This window comes from Linepithema humile, chromosome 6, assembly GCF_040581485.1.
Source record: "Linepithema humile isolate Giens D197 chromosome 6, Lhum_UNIL_v1.0, whole genome shotgun sequence".
NCBI classification, from domain to species: domain Eukaryota; kingdom Metazoa; phylum Arthropoda; class Insecta; order Hymenoptera; family Formicidae; genus Linepithema; species Linepithema humile.
In genome coordinates this window covers 3,264,442-3,283,374 of record NC_090133.1, presented here as the reverse complement: position 1 = coordinate 3,283,374, position 18,933 = coordinate 3,264,442, and the positions used below count along the sequence as shown (strand labels likewise).

The 18,933-nt window shown below is 39.2% G+C and overlaps 1 protein-coding gene across 2 annotated transcripts in view; it reads right to left on the bottom strand.

Moving 5' to 3' along the window:
• The window catches only part of LOC105670614 (uncharacterized), a 59,906-nt gene extending 42,662 nt beyond the window's left edge, over positions 1-17,244 (bottom strand). The window contains exons 1-3 of one of the 2 annotated variants that reach the window (XM_067356667.1): positions 16,372-17,244; positions 9,543-9,861; positions 3,995-4,165 (exon numbers count right to left, since the gene is read on the bottom strand). In XM_067356667.1, coding sequence (XP_067212768.1) covers positions 3,995-4,165; positions 9,543-9,861; positions 16,372-16,480 — 599 coding nt within the window. In that variant the 5' untranslated portion in view covers positions 16,481-17,244. The remainder of the gene's footprint in view (positions 1-3,994; positions 4,166-9,542; positions 9,862-16,371) is intronic. The other variant, XM_012364229.2, reaches the window with a different exon arrangement.
• Positions 17,245-18,933: the final 1,689 nt, after the last annotated feature.

Sequence of the window (18,933 nt, the reverse complement as noted above, 5' to 3'; positions counted from 1 at the left end):
TGCTACCAGAATGTAGTAAGTAATGAAGTCGCCGGTATACTTCGTTGAAAGTCATTAGCACACTGAGCATGAGTAATGGAACTCTGTGTCCACAAAGAAAGTGAATATTTCCGACGTTTGTTGCTTTAACGATTTTGTAACTTGCGCTACTAAAGCCGATTCCCACATTTGCTTCCTGATGTATCGCGAATCTTACAGATAAAAACACCCATTATCTACCCTGCCTACCATAAATTACACTGTCATGTTATCACAGTCATCCGTGTGATAGAAAAGCGAAAAAATTCCACTTGTCGCGGAATCACAAAATTTCTATTTTCACCGCTATAATACATTTATGACAATGCATGATAATACTATATACAGAGTTTATACAAATTAGTATAAATTATTATAAATTATTCACGCCGTAAAGAATTTTACTACTAATTATTAACACAACTGATTATTAATAAAAATATATGTACAAATTTATGCAAATGGAAATAATAATTTATAAAAATTCAGCAAGTTTTTACCTATTAATTTCAAAATTAAAAAATTTCCCGTTTTTAATTATTCATAATAGTAATCGATAATGACTTTGTAAGCGCGCCCTTAAAATCATCATTCGGTATTAGTATTTTCACTAATTAATATATGTTAGTTTCCACGAAATGGTTTCCACGAATTACTTAAATTTGTTCGGCGAATCGAAGAGTCATCAAACTCGCAGCACCCTCATTTGTATTCCATTCGCTTGCCAGAACTGTGCAAATAAGCCTAAGACAGCGCGTACGGAGGAATTCTTTAGCGATATATTTTCGGATCTCGCCCTTGAACGGTGGAAAAAATTGCTCTAAAAATACGTAGGCGAACGCAGGCATTTTTTTTACGGGCTGTGAAACATATTGATCAACATGTAATGGCTTATCGCGCTCATTCGCTATCTCGAAGCTGCATTTATACCTCGCGAGATTAAAGCCGATTGTCATTTAGATGTCATTTTTAATAAATACACGTTGGCGCGATTTTTATTACGTGCGTTCGGATCGACCTACGTTATTTATTCCATTAATACAGCCATTATGATGAATTACTAACGTATCTATTGAATCACCAACGCCAACTCGAATCGGAACACTTCTCTAGTAAAGAATAATAAAGTAGATTAAATACACCGTGAATCGATAAGGAATACCGTCAGATAAATTTTCTCGATAAATAACATCTCACCATCATAATAATTATCTCAAATGTAAGAAAATTGTAGATTAATTTAACTTTTATTCTTATTTAAAAATTAATTAAGATTTAAATCTTCGGGAGCGATGTTGCTTTTATCTAAAAATGTTTTGCTGCATTCGAAATCGAGTTATGAATATCAAATTTATATTTATCTTCCTGATAAATTTAATTTATGAGAAGATAAAAAAGAATAATATTAGTATATCGCTGTCTAATATTTTTAATTTATTTAACTGTTTTTTTAATCTCTCACAAAATTGAATCATATCGACTGGAGATATATATCATACCGCCCTTCCCTATTAATCCTTATAAAAGAATATTTCAGTAAGTGTAATATCTATCATCGATGACACAAATAGGTCGACCATAAACAATTGCGTAAGCTGATAAGCTTTTATGCAAAGGTAAACTGTCAAAACAAACGTAAAAATCGTTTAACCCTAATTATGGAAGCATATTTATTACTTTTTCTCTTTGAGTTCGACAGTCTATCGATTTTCTAATCGAAAGTCTATTGGAAATATCTTTCCAAGATAATGCAGATTTTTCATAAATTGTAAACGATTTTCCCAAATATGTAAAAAAAAATTATACAGATATCGAGTAAGAGTTTCTGAAATATCAGTTATCTTTTTTTACATTTTTTATATTCATTATTTGTATTAAAAAGAAGAATAATACTATAAATATGACAATCAATAAAGTATATTAAATATTTCAATATGTTATTGAAATAATCATACAACGTGATTCAATCTATATAATCTGCATAATCAATGATTCATCGGCTTCTCTGATGAGCTAAAAATTATCTCACCAATGGAATAGTGATGATCTCACTAAATGTCACAATTGACATTTTTTTCAGCACAGTGGTGAAATAAAATATTGATAAACGTCCTTACTTCTCGGAAGAAACTTGCAATAAATTTTTTTAATATATCAGACAACCAATGAAAGTTCGTGCGGTTTTGCTGATAATAAACTTCGCAGGAAACCACATAAACTTTGATTGGTTTCCTGATTTAAAAAAATTTGTCACAAGTTTTTTCTTACCTTAATATAAAAATATATAAACTCAATTATATTTAACTTCGATTTATGTGTGTTAATTCGTATACGAAAATGTTTTCATATAATTATGTATTCGCATAGAAGATTCTCGATTTTCAAATTAAGTTCATGAATAAATTATATATTATAATTAATATAAAAACTTATGAATTTGCGATTCCAAGTAATTCTGTCGGCTATAAAAACGTAGCCGAAAGATCGAATCGCGACGCGATACACTCACCACTCCGAGTCACACATCCGCAGATGCGCCTCCCCCTCATGATACACGCACGATATGCACTCGTCGCGTATCGTCGATCTCTTAATCCTCAGCCAGTGCAACGCGATCGCGTAGTTCTTTAGCAAATGGGTCTTGCAATTCCGCGAGATCTTTAGCGCCGCCGAGATGTTCTCCTTGTCGCCGTGAAGTCGCCGGACTCGCACGGAGGTTTTGCGAGTTTTTATCATCTCGTCGGGCCACAAAATCGCGATACTATTCACACATCACAGAGTTTCTTCTCGCCAGCGTGGAACATCTCACAAAGGAACTTTCGATAGCTCTTCGTCTCGCTTTTCCGCGGTTACGATTAGATTGCGTCCACGCAATACGCGCCGATTTTTTATCAGTTTATTTTTTAATTCGACAAAATTGAGAAACGGGTTACTTCCCGGACGGGCGGCGGTTTGCAGATCAACGAGGCGTATCATTACGGCACGACGCACGATAAGGCAGCGTACGGTCCTATTATCAGCGCGCAACACCGACGCCGAACGATACGCGAATAGCAGGAACGCGGCGGTTCTGTTTGACGGCACCGTAGTAGCGCTGTGCTTATCAGTTGCAACGAACCAACCACTCGTTTATCATCGACGATGTATTGTCGGCCACCTCTCAGCGAGTAAGCACCTGTGTGCCTTGTATACGCACCTGACGCGCGAATTATGTATGAATTATGTAAGGAAGAGGCGCAAGTTGTCAGCTCATTAAAATTGTATACGCTTGTTATTGCGGTTACCGGTGTCTGTTATTGCGGTTAAACGATATCGCCGTAATCAAAATTACCAATTTTCGAATCTCATGACGCAAAATTGAGCAAGCTGTTATTTGTTCCAAGATTTTTTACATATTTATGTATTATTATATTTTAAAATGATTAAATATAAGTATAAATATAAATATATTATATTTTAATAATTGAGTTTTTCAAATAGAATACTATATAAAATTACTAAATAAAAAGAAAAATGATTAAATATTGTAAAATAAATTAGAAAATAATTTTGCATTATTGTAATTCAAGTGACTTGCTACATTTATTTTAAATTCATTGAAAAAAATTTTTTTATGTCGATCATAATCTTGACGAGATATGCGATTGTGTGTCTCATAGACGATACATGCAATTCATTCATAAAATCAAACAATCATTGATAAATACGCACACACAAGTGTTTCTAAAGTGCTCGACTAATTAACTTATCTATGCGGTAAAAAATTTCTCCGGTCTTTCTCTTTTTAATTAACTAACGAACTTGTAATTACTGTTCATAATAGCGTCGCTAGTCATTTCTCTGCGAATCATTCCCATAAACATTAGTTAAAATTGGCTGAATTATTCTCTACTCCTTTCTACTTTGCCTAATTAATTCAATCTCATTAATTTATCTAACGTTTGTATGGGAAGAGTGATATTGTTCATTCACTTACCCATTGATGATGGAAGCGGATTCATCGGCGTTTGATGGGCTCGACACCTGGACTTTGGGCACGGTATAACTATCCAAACCTTGTCCATAGCCTCCTTGCTGCTGATGATGGGCGGTGTAGTCATCGCTGTCGCTGCTCGGCGGTTGCTCCGATCCGACGCCGCCACGAGGTCTGCAACAAAACACATCATCGATTATTGATGAGCCGAAGAGCGAGAAACCAGAAGAGTCTTCGTCGCAAAATAATAGAATAAATCGACAAGTCCTTCGCAATAAAAATTATATTATCTGTTACACCGAAAAACGCAACTGAACACTTCTCGGAAACGTTGAGTTCCCATTCCACGGAAATTATATCCCACGACGCGCATTCAACGTGAAATGCGCGCCTTTTTAATGGCGTTCAACAAGGCTGATTAAACTAGTCCCGCTATCTCGCGATTCAGAGGTCGACATATCAACTCGATTTTCTAATCTTCCTAACGATTAGTTAACGTGAGCGCGTGGGTTCAGATCGCTGCATTAGTGGCACGATATAGCACCGACGGATGTGTATTGATCCGCCCAGAGACGAAAGATTACATCTCCAGGATATCTCGTGCATTTTTTAAAGACGCAGTAGAAATTAAGAAGAAAGTTATAGAAACTTCATTGCGGGGTGATACAATTTTCATTGTGAATAATATATATTGCCCTACTCTTTTTTTTTTTTAGCGATGTGAATGTGCAAGATATGCGTTGGTGAACTATAAGAATTAATATTGCAATTGACAGTCGGCACACGTGAATTTTTGAGCTCGAGGAAATACGCAGACCGTTATGACGAACGTTGTCCGCCAGCAAACGTCACGATCAACTGTCGCCAGAAGCATGATAAACCCCATCGCGGTGCGGATCGGGAAATTAACTGGTCGAGTTAACCAAGCCGCGAGTTAATCAACTCCCATCCCGGGCAAAGTGCGCATACGATGTGTGTGCTTCAATGAGAGCAATGGAAAGATTCGAGTCTCCCGTGAAATATGCTCCTCGCGCGCATTATTGCGACAATTGTCGCTTGTAAATTAGCTCGCTCGACTTCTCGGTACCTATTCTTCATATTTATTACCTCAATTATCTGTGTCTAAATAGGCTGCTATCTAAATCCTGTAAGTAAACTATTATCTTTAACGTGATGTGTTACAATAAAACTTTATATTTTAATTTTATGATACGTGTTTTAATTAAAATATACTTGAACATTTGTGGAAATTTAGGTTTTACGATACAATTTTTAGGAGAGGAATGTGAATACATAAAATTTTAAAAATAAATGCGCAAATAATTGGTCGGCAGAACTGATAAAATTTGCAAATAAAATTTTCCAAAATTCAATTTTTTAATAGACCGTCATGGAACTTTTATAGAAACAGAGTAATTTTTAAAAATTCAATGCTGTAACCTTCACTTATTCGCAACATCTCTCAATGCCAATTCATATTTCAATAATTCAGCATATACAGAGAGTCTCGCGTTCAATAGTTCTTCCTTTTCTCTCCTCTTTATCTGAATTCTTACATCATCGCAGAGCAGAGACAAGATTGCAGAATCGATCGTCCTCGAATCGTGCTGGCATTCGGCCAGTGCAGGCGCATTATTCCGGAAATGTATATATTACCCGAATAAACTTACGTGCTCGACATAATGAACGGAGAAAAAAAAAAGATGTTGCGAATTCCCATGTTATCCTGTTCTCACGTATCCGTCACGTCGGCCGTTATAATGCTCGTGACAGGACAAATGTGTCTGCCGCGACTCTCGGGGTATTCATCATGTCCGTAACAAAATCCGAGTCCGAGACGAAAGCCAACCCTTTCACCCCGTGTTTAGCGGCGAACGTAGCGATTTCTCCGATTTCACGTCTCGCGTTCAACCGGCAAGATTGCATTGTTCAACGTTCAAGCTTATGATCATCGAACTATTTTCGTTCACGACATCGAGACGGTTCTTTGTCGCGATGAATCACAAGGCACTGAACTTTCGAGTCGTCGACTAGCGAAACGCTACACGCCACTGATTTACATCAAACAGAATTATTTGCGAACTTCCTTTTACCCACGGCACACAATTCGAAATGAAATTGCTGCTTTGTGAAAGCCATGCAAAAGTGTAGATCTATATCTATTAGCCGATAGAATTGTAGCGTGTTTATCAATACAGGTAGTGTTTATATAGCTCTATTTATTTTCGTTTCTTGTGTCTTGTGTATACTAACAACTGACTACTATGAAAATTCACGATCTCTGACTCACGCAAGTCTTTGATCTTTCGGCTTGGTAAGGACTCGGCGACCTCGATTCTGATCGTCCACGGTTATCTAAGGCTGTATGCATAATCGCGAGCGATAAAGATCGGACAATGCAACTGCGAAATAACCCTAACAAAAGTCAAATGTCGTAACGTCTACATATCACGAGATACATATCGCTGGATGGAGATAACAATTTTATTTTAAGACGACTCGAGTTTAAAGATTTCATTCCCATACAGCCCGCTTCTTTAAGAAGAGATAAACGTAAATTTAGACTCTGATGAATTTTTGTAAAAAATAATTAGACCATTGTTGCATTGAATCTTCGAATTATACAAAGTATGCCAAAACCCTTTTTTGAACTGTCAATGCATTTAAACAAAAAATAAAGCTACAATTTAATCCAATCGGTTGCAGTCGATTATAACGATCAAAATACATATTTAAAAATGCAAAAATTCTGCAGTTTAAGGCAAGAACAACCAATGTCACTTCCTAGTCGAAATAAAGTATGCTGCTATAATAAACTCTGACAAGTGCGATGCAGGAGAATTAATTTTATGGCTAAAAGCGAAGCGGTAAACAATTCAGATTTCCGAAGTCTGTAACTCTCCTGTAAAAAAATCTTGCTAGAGCTTATTAAACGTTGCAACATGTTTTATTCGTACCGACAAGCGACATTTATTCTTCTCCGAGCTGGGAATGATATGTTTGTCGCGGCAGCTAGGTCAACGTGAACGAGATTTATCTCCGGTAGCCGATGTGCATTACGGCCTTCGGTCGCACCTGCGGTGACTGTTATCGTAGCTGGCAGTCCAGTAGAGAGGCGCCACTGTCCCGCGTTGTTGCTGCTCACAGCGGTGAACACATGCAAAACCTCCTTCCTCCTCCCGTGCTGAAACTGGGCCTTGCCCCACACGCGAAGCGCAGCTTCAATTGTCCCAATCTTCCCGCATCCTTCTTCCGCTTCTCGCGCGACTCGCCGACGAGTCGTGCGCGACGCGACGGCCTCGGGGATCGCAACGGGATCGCAGTCCGCGCCCCAGGCCGAGATACTCTCCTTTTATCAGCTGACAGCCTCCGCCGAAAGATTCCTCTCCGAATATCGACAATCTTCTACGTCTCCCCCATCGAGAGTCCCGGCCCTCCCGTCGCGACTCCTTCGTAATCCTTTCAGCTGTCACTGGAGCAAAACGTCACCGAAAACCGTTGGCAAGAATCGTCCTCCGAGGAGCAGGACGCGACTGGCCGGCGCGCTCGCCTTTAGCGGCGGGAACGCGACGATGACAACGACGACGGGAGATAATGACGTGATGCGCCGCCGCCGCTCCTCGGCGTCGATCGCGCGATATTCCGGATGTGTCTTGACGACGCGAGAGGAGGAATACGGCAATGCGGCGCGAAGCGTGTCCGCGCTCGTGCTCTACTCTCCGCAGCAACGGCTCTCGGCAACGCTTACGCGCGGATGTGTACGCGCGGGTCCGCGCACACCCACACGCACACGTATACGGGAGCGCGCGTGCGAGCGGCAGGCTGGTACCGCCGCGTCTGCGCCGCGCGCCTCACCTATTGACCGAATATCATCGCGATAGCTATATGGCTACGATATGCTGGATGCACACACGGCGAGCCTGACTTCGCGTGGTTGCGCGAGCGCTGCCGTGAATCCTGAGACTCGCCGTCGTTCGCTCTTCCCGAGCGGTCGCGGTGACCGCGACAGCCATCAGCTGATCGCTGACAGCTGATCGCCGTTCTCGCGCGTGCATCGCGTAATTGGCAATTTGCGAAGAATCCCGTCCGCCCCGCGTTTTCCCTCGCGTCGTCCCTCGCGTCGTCCCTCGCGTCGTCCCTCGCGTGAATCTCATCGTTCTCAGCGAAGTTTCCAGCGGCGAAAATAGCCGGTGCGATCGCGATTTCGGCGACTCGATAACATAGCTTCACCTTTCACCTTTCGGAGCGGAAAATCACGCGATCAATCTTTTTGGCAAGGCCACTCCGCCAACGGCTTCTGTTTTCCCTCCGTCTCGCCCGGCGGCCTCTTCTTATCTTTTTCGTTTTGCTTCACTTACTCGCAAGACACTCGTTCGTCTGTTACGTCGCGGCGCTGCTCTTTCCAACGTCAATACTTTTCATCGCGTATTTTTTCCTATCGCGTACATTCAGTCGGCGTATATTTGCGCCGCGGTCATTTTCACGAATGCATTACCCTTACCTCATCGCAGAGGTGCGCCGAGAAGCTTCACCTTAGCACACGAGTCTCGTTTCGAGAAATTACAACGCACCTCTCTGAGTTCGATTTTCGCAAGCGTCTCGCCCCAATCACCGCCCCTCGCCGCGGGTTTCCTCATCTATTTCGCAACGAGATGCACGCCGCGTGTCGGCGTGCGTGCCGCCAGGCGGACATTTAATTGCCCAACGAGATAATTGCGACGCAAAAGCGACTTCCCCGTTGAAAAACAAGGGGCCGTCCATAACTCGTCCGTTCCCATCCGCGAACGCGGAAGTACGTCGACGTCGTTTCGACCGAGCAAGGAGGGTCGATCGAAGCGGGAGCGCGAAGCCCTTCGTTGTGAGGGACAGCTTTACACGTCGTTCGCAGAAATAAATACATCCGTATCGCAACGCGAAAGTTCTTAACTCGTTGGGAAAATACACGACTACTGGTTGCAGCGATACTGCAGCTTCGTGTGAGCAATACTTTATTAAGAGACGATGAATTTCTGACGGACGTGTCACGCACGCGAGAGAGGCAGAGAGAAAGAAAGAGAAAGATAATTCAGAATATTCTTCTGGCCTCTTTCCCAGTTACACGTGGGCGAGAGGAAACGTAGTCGGGTATCTCTCTCTCTCTCTTTCTCTCTCTTTTTTTCACGTCCGTGTTCTTCTGTGTTACGTCATACCTGGGTTGCGCAATCAGGACCAACCCTCGAGCCAGTCCGCCCAGCATCTCGTCGATGCGATTCTCCACGCGACATCGCCTTGACCGAGTAAACGATCGCGAGCGGAATCATAATTTCGATGAGCAACTCAGATTCCGATGTCATTAAATGCCGTGCACGCGTCAAAATCACTGCTATATTTATTCGCAACAAATGAGAAACGCAATAATCGACTTTGACGCGGAAAAAAAAGAAGAACTGAGCTCAGCTGAGATTACATTAATTCTAATTATAAGATCTTAATCCCTAGAAATAAGAAATCTGAATTCCTCGAAGAGAGAAAGAACGAGAGGTGAAAAAACAGGAAGAGAAATACGACTTACGTAGGCATCGACACGGCAGGACATCCGAGTTGCAGGAGACTCCTGGCGAGGTACTCCGGCGCAGGTGCGTCGCTCGCGGTGACAGGTGCGTAGCGCCTGGCGGACCGGAACGATCTGTTGACGTTGCCGCTGCTGCTGTAGCCCGCGCATCTATCCGACGCGGCCGATGACGACGCCGATGACGACGAGGTCGTCGACGACGGCGAGGATCGCGCGCTCGTCGCACCCGCTTGATCCCGCGCGACGTCGACGCGATGATCGGCGTCGCCCGTCCGCGGGATCTTCAAGGAACCACCGCGACGCAGGCCGAGCTCGCTCTCTGAAATTTCAAAATCGAAATGGTTAGATGACTCGGACTGTCATTGGGCTACAATTACGGCGGCAATCGTAGAAGTGAAAGCGAAGGTCGAGAAATTCAGAAAGCGTAAAAGCTACCGCATATAAGGTATCTTTTTACACTCCTTTCAATCCATAAAATATGGAGAGCGTTGTTCCAATATCCTCGATTTTAATTTTTACAGTCGATATCGGAGCAATATTTTCTCAGAGAAAATTTTTCGCGCGGTTGTTTAATTTTTTAACTTAAAATTCTTAATTAAAATCTATATATCTCAATTTTCGGATTAAAATCCATGCATTCTGGTAATCATGTTCCATAGACAGTTCTAGCCTGAGTAAAGTAGTAGACCAGTCGATACTACACTACGAGGCAAGAAAAATTGCTAAAAATTCTCTCACATCGTAAGTCGTTTAATCCCAGAACATTTCCGACGCACTTTGCACACCGAAAGCTACATCTTCGCGACAGCTTGCTCTATCGCATGCAACTCGTTCGAAAGAAGTTAATTTGACGAGTAACAAATTACTGTGAGACAACCAGACAACCGGAACTTATGAAGGGTTAGCGAAGCGGCGTAACAAAACGCATGCCAACGAGGCACTCGTCGTCATTCGACGAGCTCGCTCGCCCTCGTCGTCGCCGCGACAGCCGACTTTAATTCGTTTAAAGCCCTCGGTCGCGCGTTACGTCAGCCAGAGTATTAGCGATGCGCCACATCTCCGATATACTACCTGCATTACGTGAGCGTATTGCAGGCACTTGATGCTTTTAGCGTGAGCGACTTAAGCCTCGTGTTAAACGCGCGCCGGCTTACCTCGAATCTGATACACCCGCAGAGCCATATCAAGGATCGATAGTCCGTTGCCGACCGATCATCATCGTTGATCTAAATCGTCAAGGAACCAACGATTTTTCAAGAGAAGAAGGCGATCAATTGATCTTTCAGTGCGTGAGATTGATTTACGTCTTCAAAAAGATCGACCTAGCATCAAGAATTGGAGATTGAAAAAGGGATTGAAAACGATATAATTTCGGTGCATTCAACACGATGCTTCCATGAGAGCTTTCAAAATTTTACGCGGATTGTCAGAAGCACGTGGTTTATTTCGAGAAGAGTCTCGATTGAAAAATACTTAAATAAAATTGGAAAAAAATAATAAAAAATAAGAGATCTATCTACTATCATTTACATAATCGATCCTGAAATTTCGATAAAGTAACGCAAGTGCCAAAGATAACTTTACATCGTACAAGAAAAGATTCTCTAGAACAGATTAATGCCAAAATAATCTTAGACAATCTAGATTAGAGAATAAATCTAGAAAGAACATAATTCATAAATTTTAAGTCTAGTGTCTACGAGAATTTCATTGCTTAATTATTACTAAATGATTTTCATGTTTCATGCAGTGCCAACTTATGTGTCTTCTACAAAATAAATATTTCCTACCTCGACAATGTTCTAACTCTTCAAAACTATATCGATTTCGATCCCTAATTTCATATCGAATATTTATTTCGACTTCGAATCACAGCATGAATCGAGCAAACAAAAGTCTACTCTGTTTTCGCATGAACAGTATTGTTTATGAATAAAATAATCTTTCAACAAAATAAATATTTTCTACATCGACAATGCGTAAAATTCTAACTCTTCAAAACTATATCGATTTCGATCTCTAATTCCATACCAAATGTTTATTTCGACTTCGAAATGACGTGAATCACAGCACGAATCGAGCAGACAAAAGTCTACTCTGTTTTCGCGTAAACAGTATTTGATATGGTCAACGAACGCCGTACTGTCTCGTGGCCCTCTGTCCAACGACTGAAAATTCGAGGACGCGGAAGAGGTGCGCGTGTATACCGGCACCGCCACGTTGTTGGCAGAACGCCGCGCATCGTGCTGTATGTCTCATGCGGGGAAAACGCCGCATCTCGCGGAAGATTCGCAACACGTAACACCTACGGTAACGATCGAATATCGTCCGCAAATTATTCGCAACACGATACAGTGCAACATTGGGAACATTCTCGTAGGCGGTTCCCTGGAAATCACGAGATCCCAGAATTTCCTCCGGTTTCCAGACACTGGAAATCGTGGGCTGACAAGAAGAGAGATGGCACCGTGTTCTATGAAATTTCGAAATACTATTTCCGTAGGGAAAAAGGAAAATTGTGGAAGAGGAAATGTAAAAAAAAAAAAAAAATATATCAGAGAAAAATTTAACGAGAAAATCATAAATGTTAATCTACTGCAGAATTAGATAAATGAAACAAATTCAAATAAATTCTCGATTTAGCTGTATTTTTATTTGATTCGTATCATTTTTCGCTTAGCCTAAAACGACAATTTAAATCAAAGTTTCAAACGCGTGAAGAGAATATTGAAATAACGATCGATAACAAAGCAATATAGCCCGATCAAACTGCTCGAAGAAAATAAAAAATTACAATTAAAATTTTTATTTCAAAATTTTAATTAAAAATTGCTTGCATTAATATATCTTTAATCAATGATATTCGAATTTTATCGATTGTCATTTGAGTACAAAATCTTTACTCCTGCTATCTATTGTCATTTAGCACTCGATTATTGCATTTATCTGCCATAATTTTCTCTCTTACAAACACGATCACATTCTATCCCTGACAAACACGAAATTTACGAATCCTTGTTGTATGAAGCCTATTCGCCCCTTTATCTAGTATGCTCGTGTAAATTCTCTGCCGCACACATTACGCTATCCATTACTGTTAATCTATTCACAGCAAACATCGATTGATCATATTCCAAAGACTCGAGAGATAATTATTTATCTTCGATATTACAACGAAAATAGCTCGCTTGTGTAATTATATTTAATTGTCGCAGTTGGATGCAGCTGCTGCTTTGTAAAGAGCGACAAGTGTCCGCGATTTCGTCACAGATGTGTTAAAATAATTCCTCTGCTCAGTATATCGTGACAAACGTTAGAAAACTATACCGAGCAAACAAAGAAGGAGAAACAATGAAAGAAATAAAACGAAAATTTGTGAAAATCTAGATTATGGAAAAATATTCATCGCAACGATTATTAAAATTTCTATTTCATAATTTTTCTGTACACTAATAAATTTACAGATTTTTTGTAAAACAGTTTTTTTGATGAGACAATTTAAGCGTAAATTATAATTTTTTATTGCAAGAAAAACCGTTAAACATTTTGATGCATCACTGATTTTTGCAATAAAATAAATTTAATACTAATTAAGTTGCTTCGCATAATTGCTCCTCGTTTAAAATACCAAAGGAGCAGTAATAAAAAGGAGCAAGTCTCTGAGAAAGAAGTTCAAACGGCGTTCCCGATGCGTGTTCTAGAAATATCACACTATAGAGCTTTAGAAAAACAAGCGATGAATAGTCTTTCTCAAAATGTTTCCTTATAGTTCACTTGGGCCGTTCCCAAAACACGTTGCAGAATCGATAGTCGCTGTACGTTTTTGTATGATATTTTAGAGAGTGTTTATGTGCGAACAGTTCCTTATTGCCGTTGCTTTCCCTGTCAGTATCCTATCTCTATCGTGTCAGTTTATTTTTACGCAGTTTCTCCTCGCAGTTCGTTAACATATTACACAATTCACACTTAAATGCGATAATTGTATCGCTTACGTTCTTAGGAAATTCTCTTCGGAGCAAAACAAATTAACAAACGGAGATAAAAAGTCACGAGCGGGATAAGTAATCTCGCCGCACCTTTTACTTTGCTCTACATTCGAGCAATATTCCGAGAATTCTCAATTCAGATTAATGAAAGCACTCCGTTTTGTTTCGCAATGCTTCCCTCCGAACGCGGACTTCCTCGATAAGACAAACGGACAGTTTCCTGTTTGCATAAACGCGCATAAACCAGATTTAGATAAAGGTCGAACGCGCGGGCCGAAGTTCACGTGATGACAATGATGTCTTATATCGAGATGCTATCGGCGATCCGCACGCTATGCGCATTTCAATTCAATGCAAAATAGGTGCAATCCGTCAGCTGTCGGCATGGGATTAATGATCGCAATTTGTCGATTGTATATTCCAACCGAACCGGAAATGATGCATATTAAATTTTTGCGTGCATTTCACACGATTCTCAATTTCCCCCAACTGCACATGACGCACGACGTATAGTCGGCTTACTATTAGAGTGAGCCAGCATGTTAATTCTTTCTATGACTCGTAATAATATAAATAATATATAAACGATATTTACGAAAATTAAATCGCCTATCGAATAGAATTCGAATAAAAGATTTTTCAACATTTCGGGCTAAGAACTGAATTAAAAGCGATAACTTTGTGTATTTGCGAATTATTTTAGCACTTGTGCAACGTCGCCAGTTGCTCTTGACCGCAGTTGGATGGAGTTCAAGGGTTTTACAGTTATCGCGATTTCGTGCGCGGCACGATGTGGTGAATATAATTCGGTCAGCGTGACGTCGGTTATTAGACAGCTGCCAGACAAAAGTGCATCGCAATCGCGTTTAATTTTGGAAATTTGTAGATAGAAATGCAGACAGACGAACAGTGTTCGCTGATAAATAATTGGGATATCGAAACAGTGCGAAGATTGTGCAAAAATAGCGTCGAGCAGGAAACTAGCTCGAGCGGGATTCCGCATCGACGCGCAAAAATCTGGGTCGTTATCCCGATACGTCACGGAGAATCCCGGGGTTCCCGGATATATCGAGAGAATGCCAACGGAACTATGGAAAATTGCTTTCCTCGTCGATCACGTAAATCCCGCCGGGTGACTTCGGCAAAGCCGATAAAAGCGAATTGTCGGAATCTTCCGCTAAACCTTGAGACAAGTGATTCAGAAACGAAACTCGGGCCCGCGTCGCTTTGTTCCGCGTATGCTAATGATCAAACAAGCGTAACGAGCAGTACAGTTGGCAGAGTTTATCTTTATAAAGATAAACTGTGTAATGCCGAAGATTAAGTGTGCATATGATCTTAAATTGTGTAAATTTTCAAAGTATCTCTGAATGTCACTCTTCGAGCGCGCACGCGTTTATGTCAGGCCAACACTATTAACTATATCGCGACAAAACTTTTTCCCAAATAATTTAATAATCCTCGCACATTAATTATATTCTTTTGCGATTTATTTGGAACTTATAATTAGTATGTATTTGAAGTAAAAAGACGAATTGTCGCGAATCAACTGTCTCTTTTTTTTTCATTATGAAATGATACGTGGGTGTTTCGTGATGTAAGCATATAAATTACAAATATACTCTTTAATCGGCATCACATGCTTACACGTCTCGTTATAATAAGCTTATGATGTGCGTGATAACAGCGCGCTCACGCAAGAAAACGTAACATGCTGCTCGTGTCATACGTCATATATGTCTCTGATCGTATGTCAACGTGCGTAACATTGCACATGTTCTATTTGACAAGGTTCTTAGTAACATGAGAGCTCGTATTTAGCTGAGAAGATGAGTCAGAATGAGAGAGACTGACGATTAAACATTAATTGCTTAATCCAAGAATTCGCGCTCTGAACAAAGATACATTTTTCTGCAAGAATTCTTCCTTGTGTATTATCGCTACAAATTTTACTACTAGAAAAATAATTTAGAAAAATTTTTAATAATAAATAAAGGAACACTGATGATTTTCAAAATTTTCATAGATCTTTTACATTTTTGTCTTATTAAATAAAAGGACAAAAATGTTAATATTCAAATCAATATTTTTAATAATTTGTCAAAAAATCTACTGAAAAAAGTGCAATTGGCTTTAAAATAAAATCCTCTGCGAGAAAAAAAATCACAAAAATAAAATTTCGTTACAACAAAAATCTTTTATTCATACATTATAATGGAATTGTATGACTTTGTCAATAAAAGATATATTTTTAACATAGCACGGATAAATATAGAAAAGTCCTTTCCGTACGGAAAAGGATATCGATCGAATCGCGATGTGGAAGCACGCAACATTGTTTAAAATTATGAATCAATGTAAAAAAGTCTCTATTGTCATCATTTTCACGATTCTAATTTTAGAGTTATTTCTTAATACGTGCAAAATATTGGACCGATTTCAATAACTACGAAACTGTATTTATAACAACTTATCTAACAAACAACTTATCTAACAAACAACTTATCTATACTTCTGTTTAACACAATAAATAGATGTGACTTAGGAAGACCTGCGATTAACGCAAAACTTAACTAATTTAAAAACCATAGTATAAAAACAACCTGAAAAAACCAATAATTTTCGAAACAAATACAGTGCAAGAATTGGAAATTGCAGATTTTTCATCGTTTAACCTTGAGGATTACTTAGGGAAAAAAAAATTGAATTAATATTGATACGATAAAGCTGCGATCGAGAAACTTTGGAACTTTCGCGTTATTAAAAAGATTGAATTGGCGAAAGTGAGTCTCGATTCCACAAATCTCCCCTACAAATCCTACTTAACTTCCCCTGATCCTTACCTTCGGCAGAAGTGATCGACGGTATCCTCAGACTCGTGCCCCGCCGCAGATTGACGGTCGTGTCTACTTCCGGCTCGAGCATTTCTGCGTCGTTCGTTAATATGTCCATGCCGCAGCAAAAGCAAGCAAGAAAAGAAAGTCGCGAAACACGACTCAAACAAAACTCGGCCAACCTGATCGCGAGCGGACACTGGTCAACGGTGTCTTCTGCTCGAACAGGCGAGGAATTCACGAGGATGACTATCGACCGGCACGTCGCCTATCGCGCGGATCGACCAATGGTAGTGAACAGGTAACAGTCACGTGTAGCCGCTTTCGACAGTACGTCCTCGGAAGATCCGCCGTCAATGCCGCACGACTCGATATTGGCAACGCACTCGCACAATTCTTTTTCTTTTTAGACGCGATCTATAGTTAGTTTTACGATGAACTGAGATATGTATTTGTTTGTCTGTTCGCGGTATTATCAAGGCGTCGTTTCGTCGGTTAATGAAGTTTTATCACAGATATCGCAACATTTATTCGCGGACGATGACGCTGTTGCGGGAACGTTATCGCTTCTTTTCTTCCGCCCGTTGATTCGTTTCGCGTGAGAATTACATGCGAGTAATAGACTCGATTTATTTTCGTACTCGTGCGCGACCCAGACCCTGAATCATTCGCAGCGACGATCTGATTGATACTGCTCGCGAATGAATTACTGAGAATTACTGGGAATAGAATTGGTGTGTGAGCCAGAATCATAGATGATCAGTGAATGAATGGCACGAAAATTCCTATGAATAAAACTATAATAATTGTTGATTGTTATACTAAATCTACATAAAATCTTTCTATGATCGCGTGTAAAGCAATTATATTCGTACCATTATCACTAATCTAGTATATTATTTTATTATTGTAGAGATAAAAATTGATTAGAATTTAAAATTCATATAGTTGTATCGTAGATGATAAAAAAATTATTACAGTTTGTGTGATTGCTATTTATATACCACTAGTAATTATTTATAATTTTATCAGCTTGACTTTTTTCCAAACATAAATATAAAAATATATAAAAGACACCATTTTTACACATTTTTATGTTTTTAGTGATTAAGTTATTATCAATTTTACATTTTTTATGTAAATTTAATAATCTTCCAAAATTTTTATTTTAATTAAGATCCCAAATCAAACCGTAACATCCGTTAATAGCAGATTCCTGAGATCAAAAACTTTTGGAAACAAAAATCTTTATACCAAAATGTCTCGAAACTACTGTAATTTGTAAATTCAAGATGTTTAATCAGATTGTTAAAGTTGATTAATCAGATTGTCAAAAACTCACGCGCTCAGGCATGTCGCATTAATTTTTATATCCTTATCATATAAAAAAACCTTTGTATGCGACATGTTTGAACGCGTGAATTTTTGACAATCTGATTTATCAGCTTTAAACATTTTGCATTTAAAAATTACTGTAGCCTTGACATTTTAGTATCAAGATTTTCGTTTCCAAATAATCGTAGAAATCTGTTAACGAATATTACAATTAGTCAAAAATTACATTCAAAGAGTAAAAATTTATTGAATACAACTCTATACAACATGCAAATTATTAATTTTCCGAATGTAATTATTATTTTATTATACTTTTGCGCACAATTTCAAATCATTCACAAGTGCATCTACTGCTATTATAATGTCGAGAGACATCCACCTAACTAAGAATCGCTTTTTCAATCACTGATTGTTGCACCAAAAGTCGATTTTTAGTGTCCGAATAAACGAAAATTGAATTTTTTTATTACAGTTTTTAATTTAAAATCAATCTTTATTACTCGATTGAATATATCTTTAGATATTGTAGAATGAGATTTGTAACATTTTTCGCGTTCAAACGACAGTTGCATTGGCAGCTTTTCGCACGAAGCTTTCACGGTCGACGTCATACTGCCAGAGGTATCATTTCTCGCATGCACCAGCGAATCACCGCTGTATATTTACGAATCGCGAGTTTACGCGTCGATGTACGTCAGTTTCTAGAAATATGCGAGCTATACGATGTCTCTTGCGATTTATGCGAATATTTGGCGCATCGAAGGTAAATAATAAAAATCGGATCTAATAAAACGTTCTTTAAAAATTTAACGAGAAAATAATAAGTGCGCCAATCAGGTGATTGGCTGCGCGTAATAAATATTCGCGCGACTGATCCAAAGTTGTCGATTTATTTGCGCCGTGATATATCGTGCCAAAGAATGAAAGCTGATACTCTTTCATACACTCGTGATGTTAGCTTAATAGAATATTAATTATGTGCGATAAATACGCGATACGTTGATGGAAAATTACTGTTTCCGCGATAAGAACATCGATAATCTCCGATATTAAATATGAATTTTTCAAGAAGTAGTTTTAAGCAGAATAATAAAAGCAAATCATATTTATGACTAAAATAATAATGAAGAGTGCATAAATTGCAATTATCCCAAATACAAGGAAATAATAGTTCAAATGATAATTAAGTATGTATATCACGAATAAACGGATATTCGCTTTTAATTGTAAAGATAC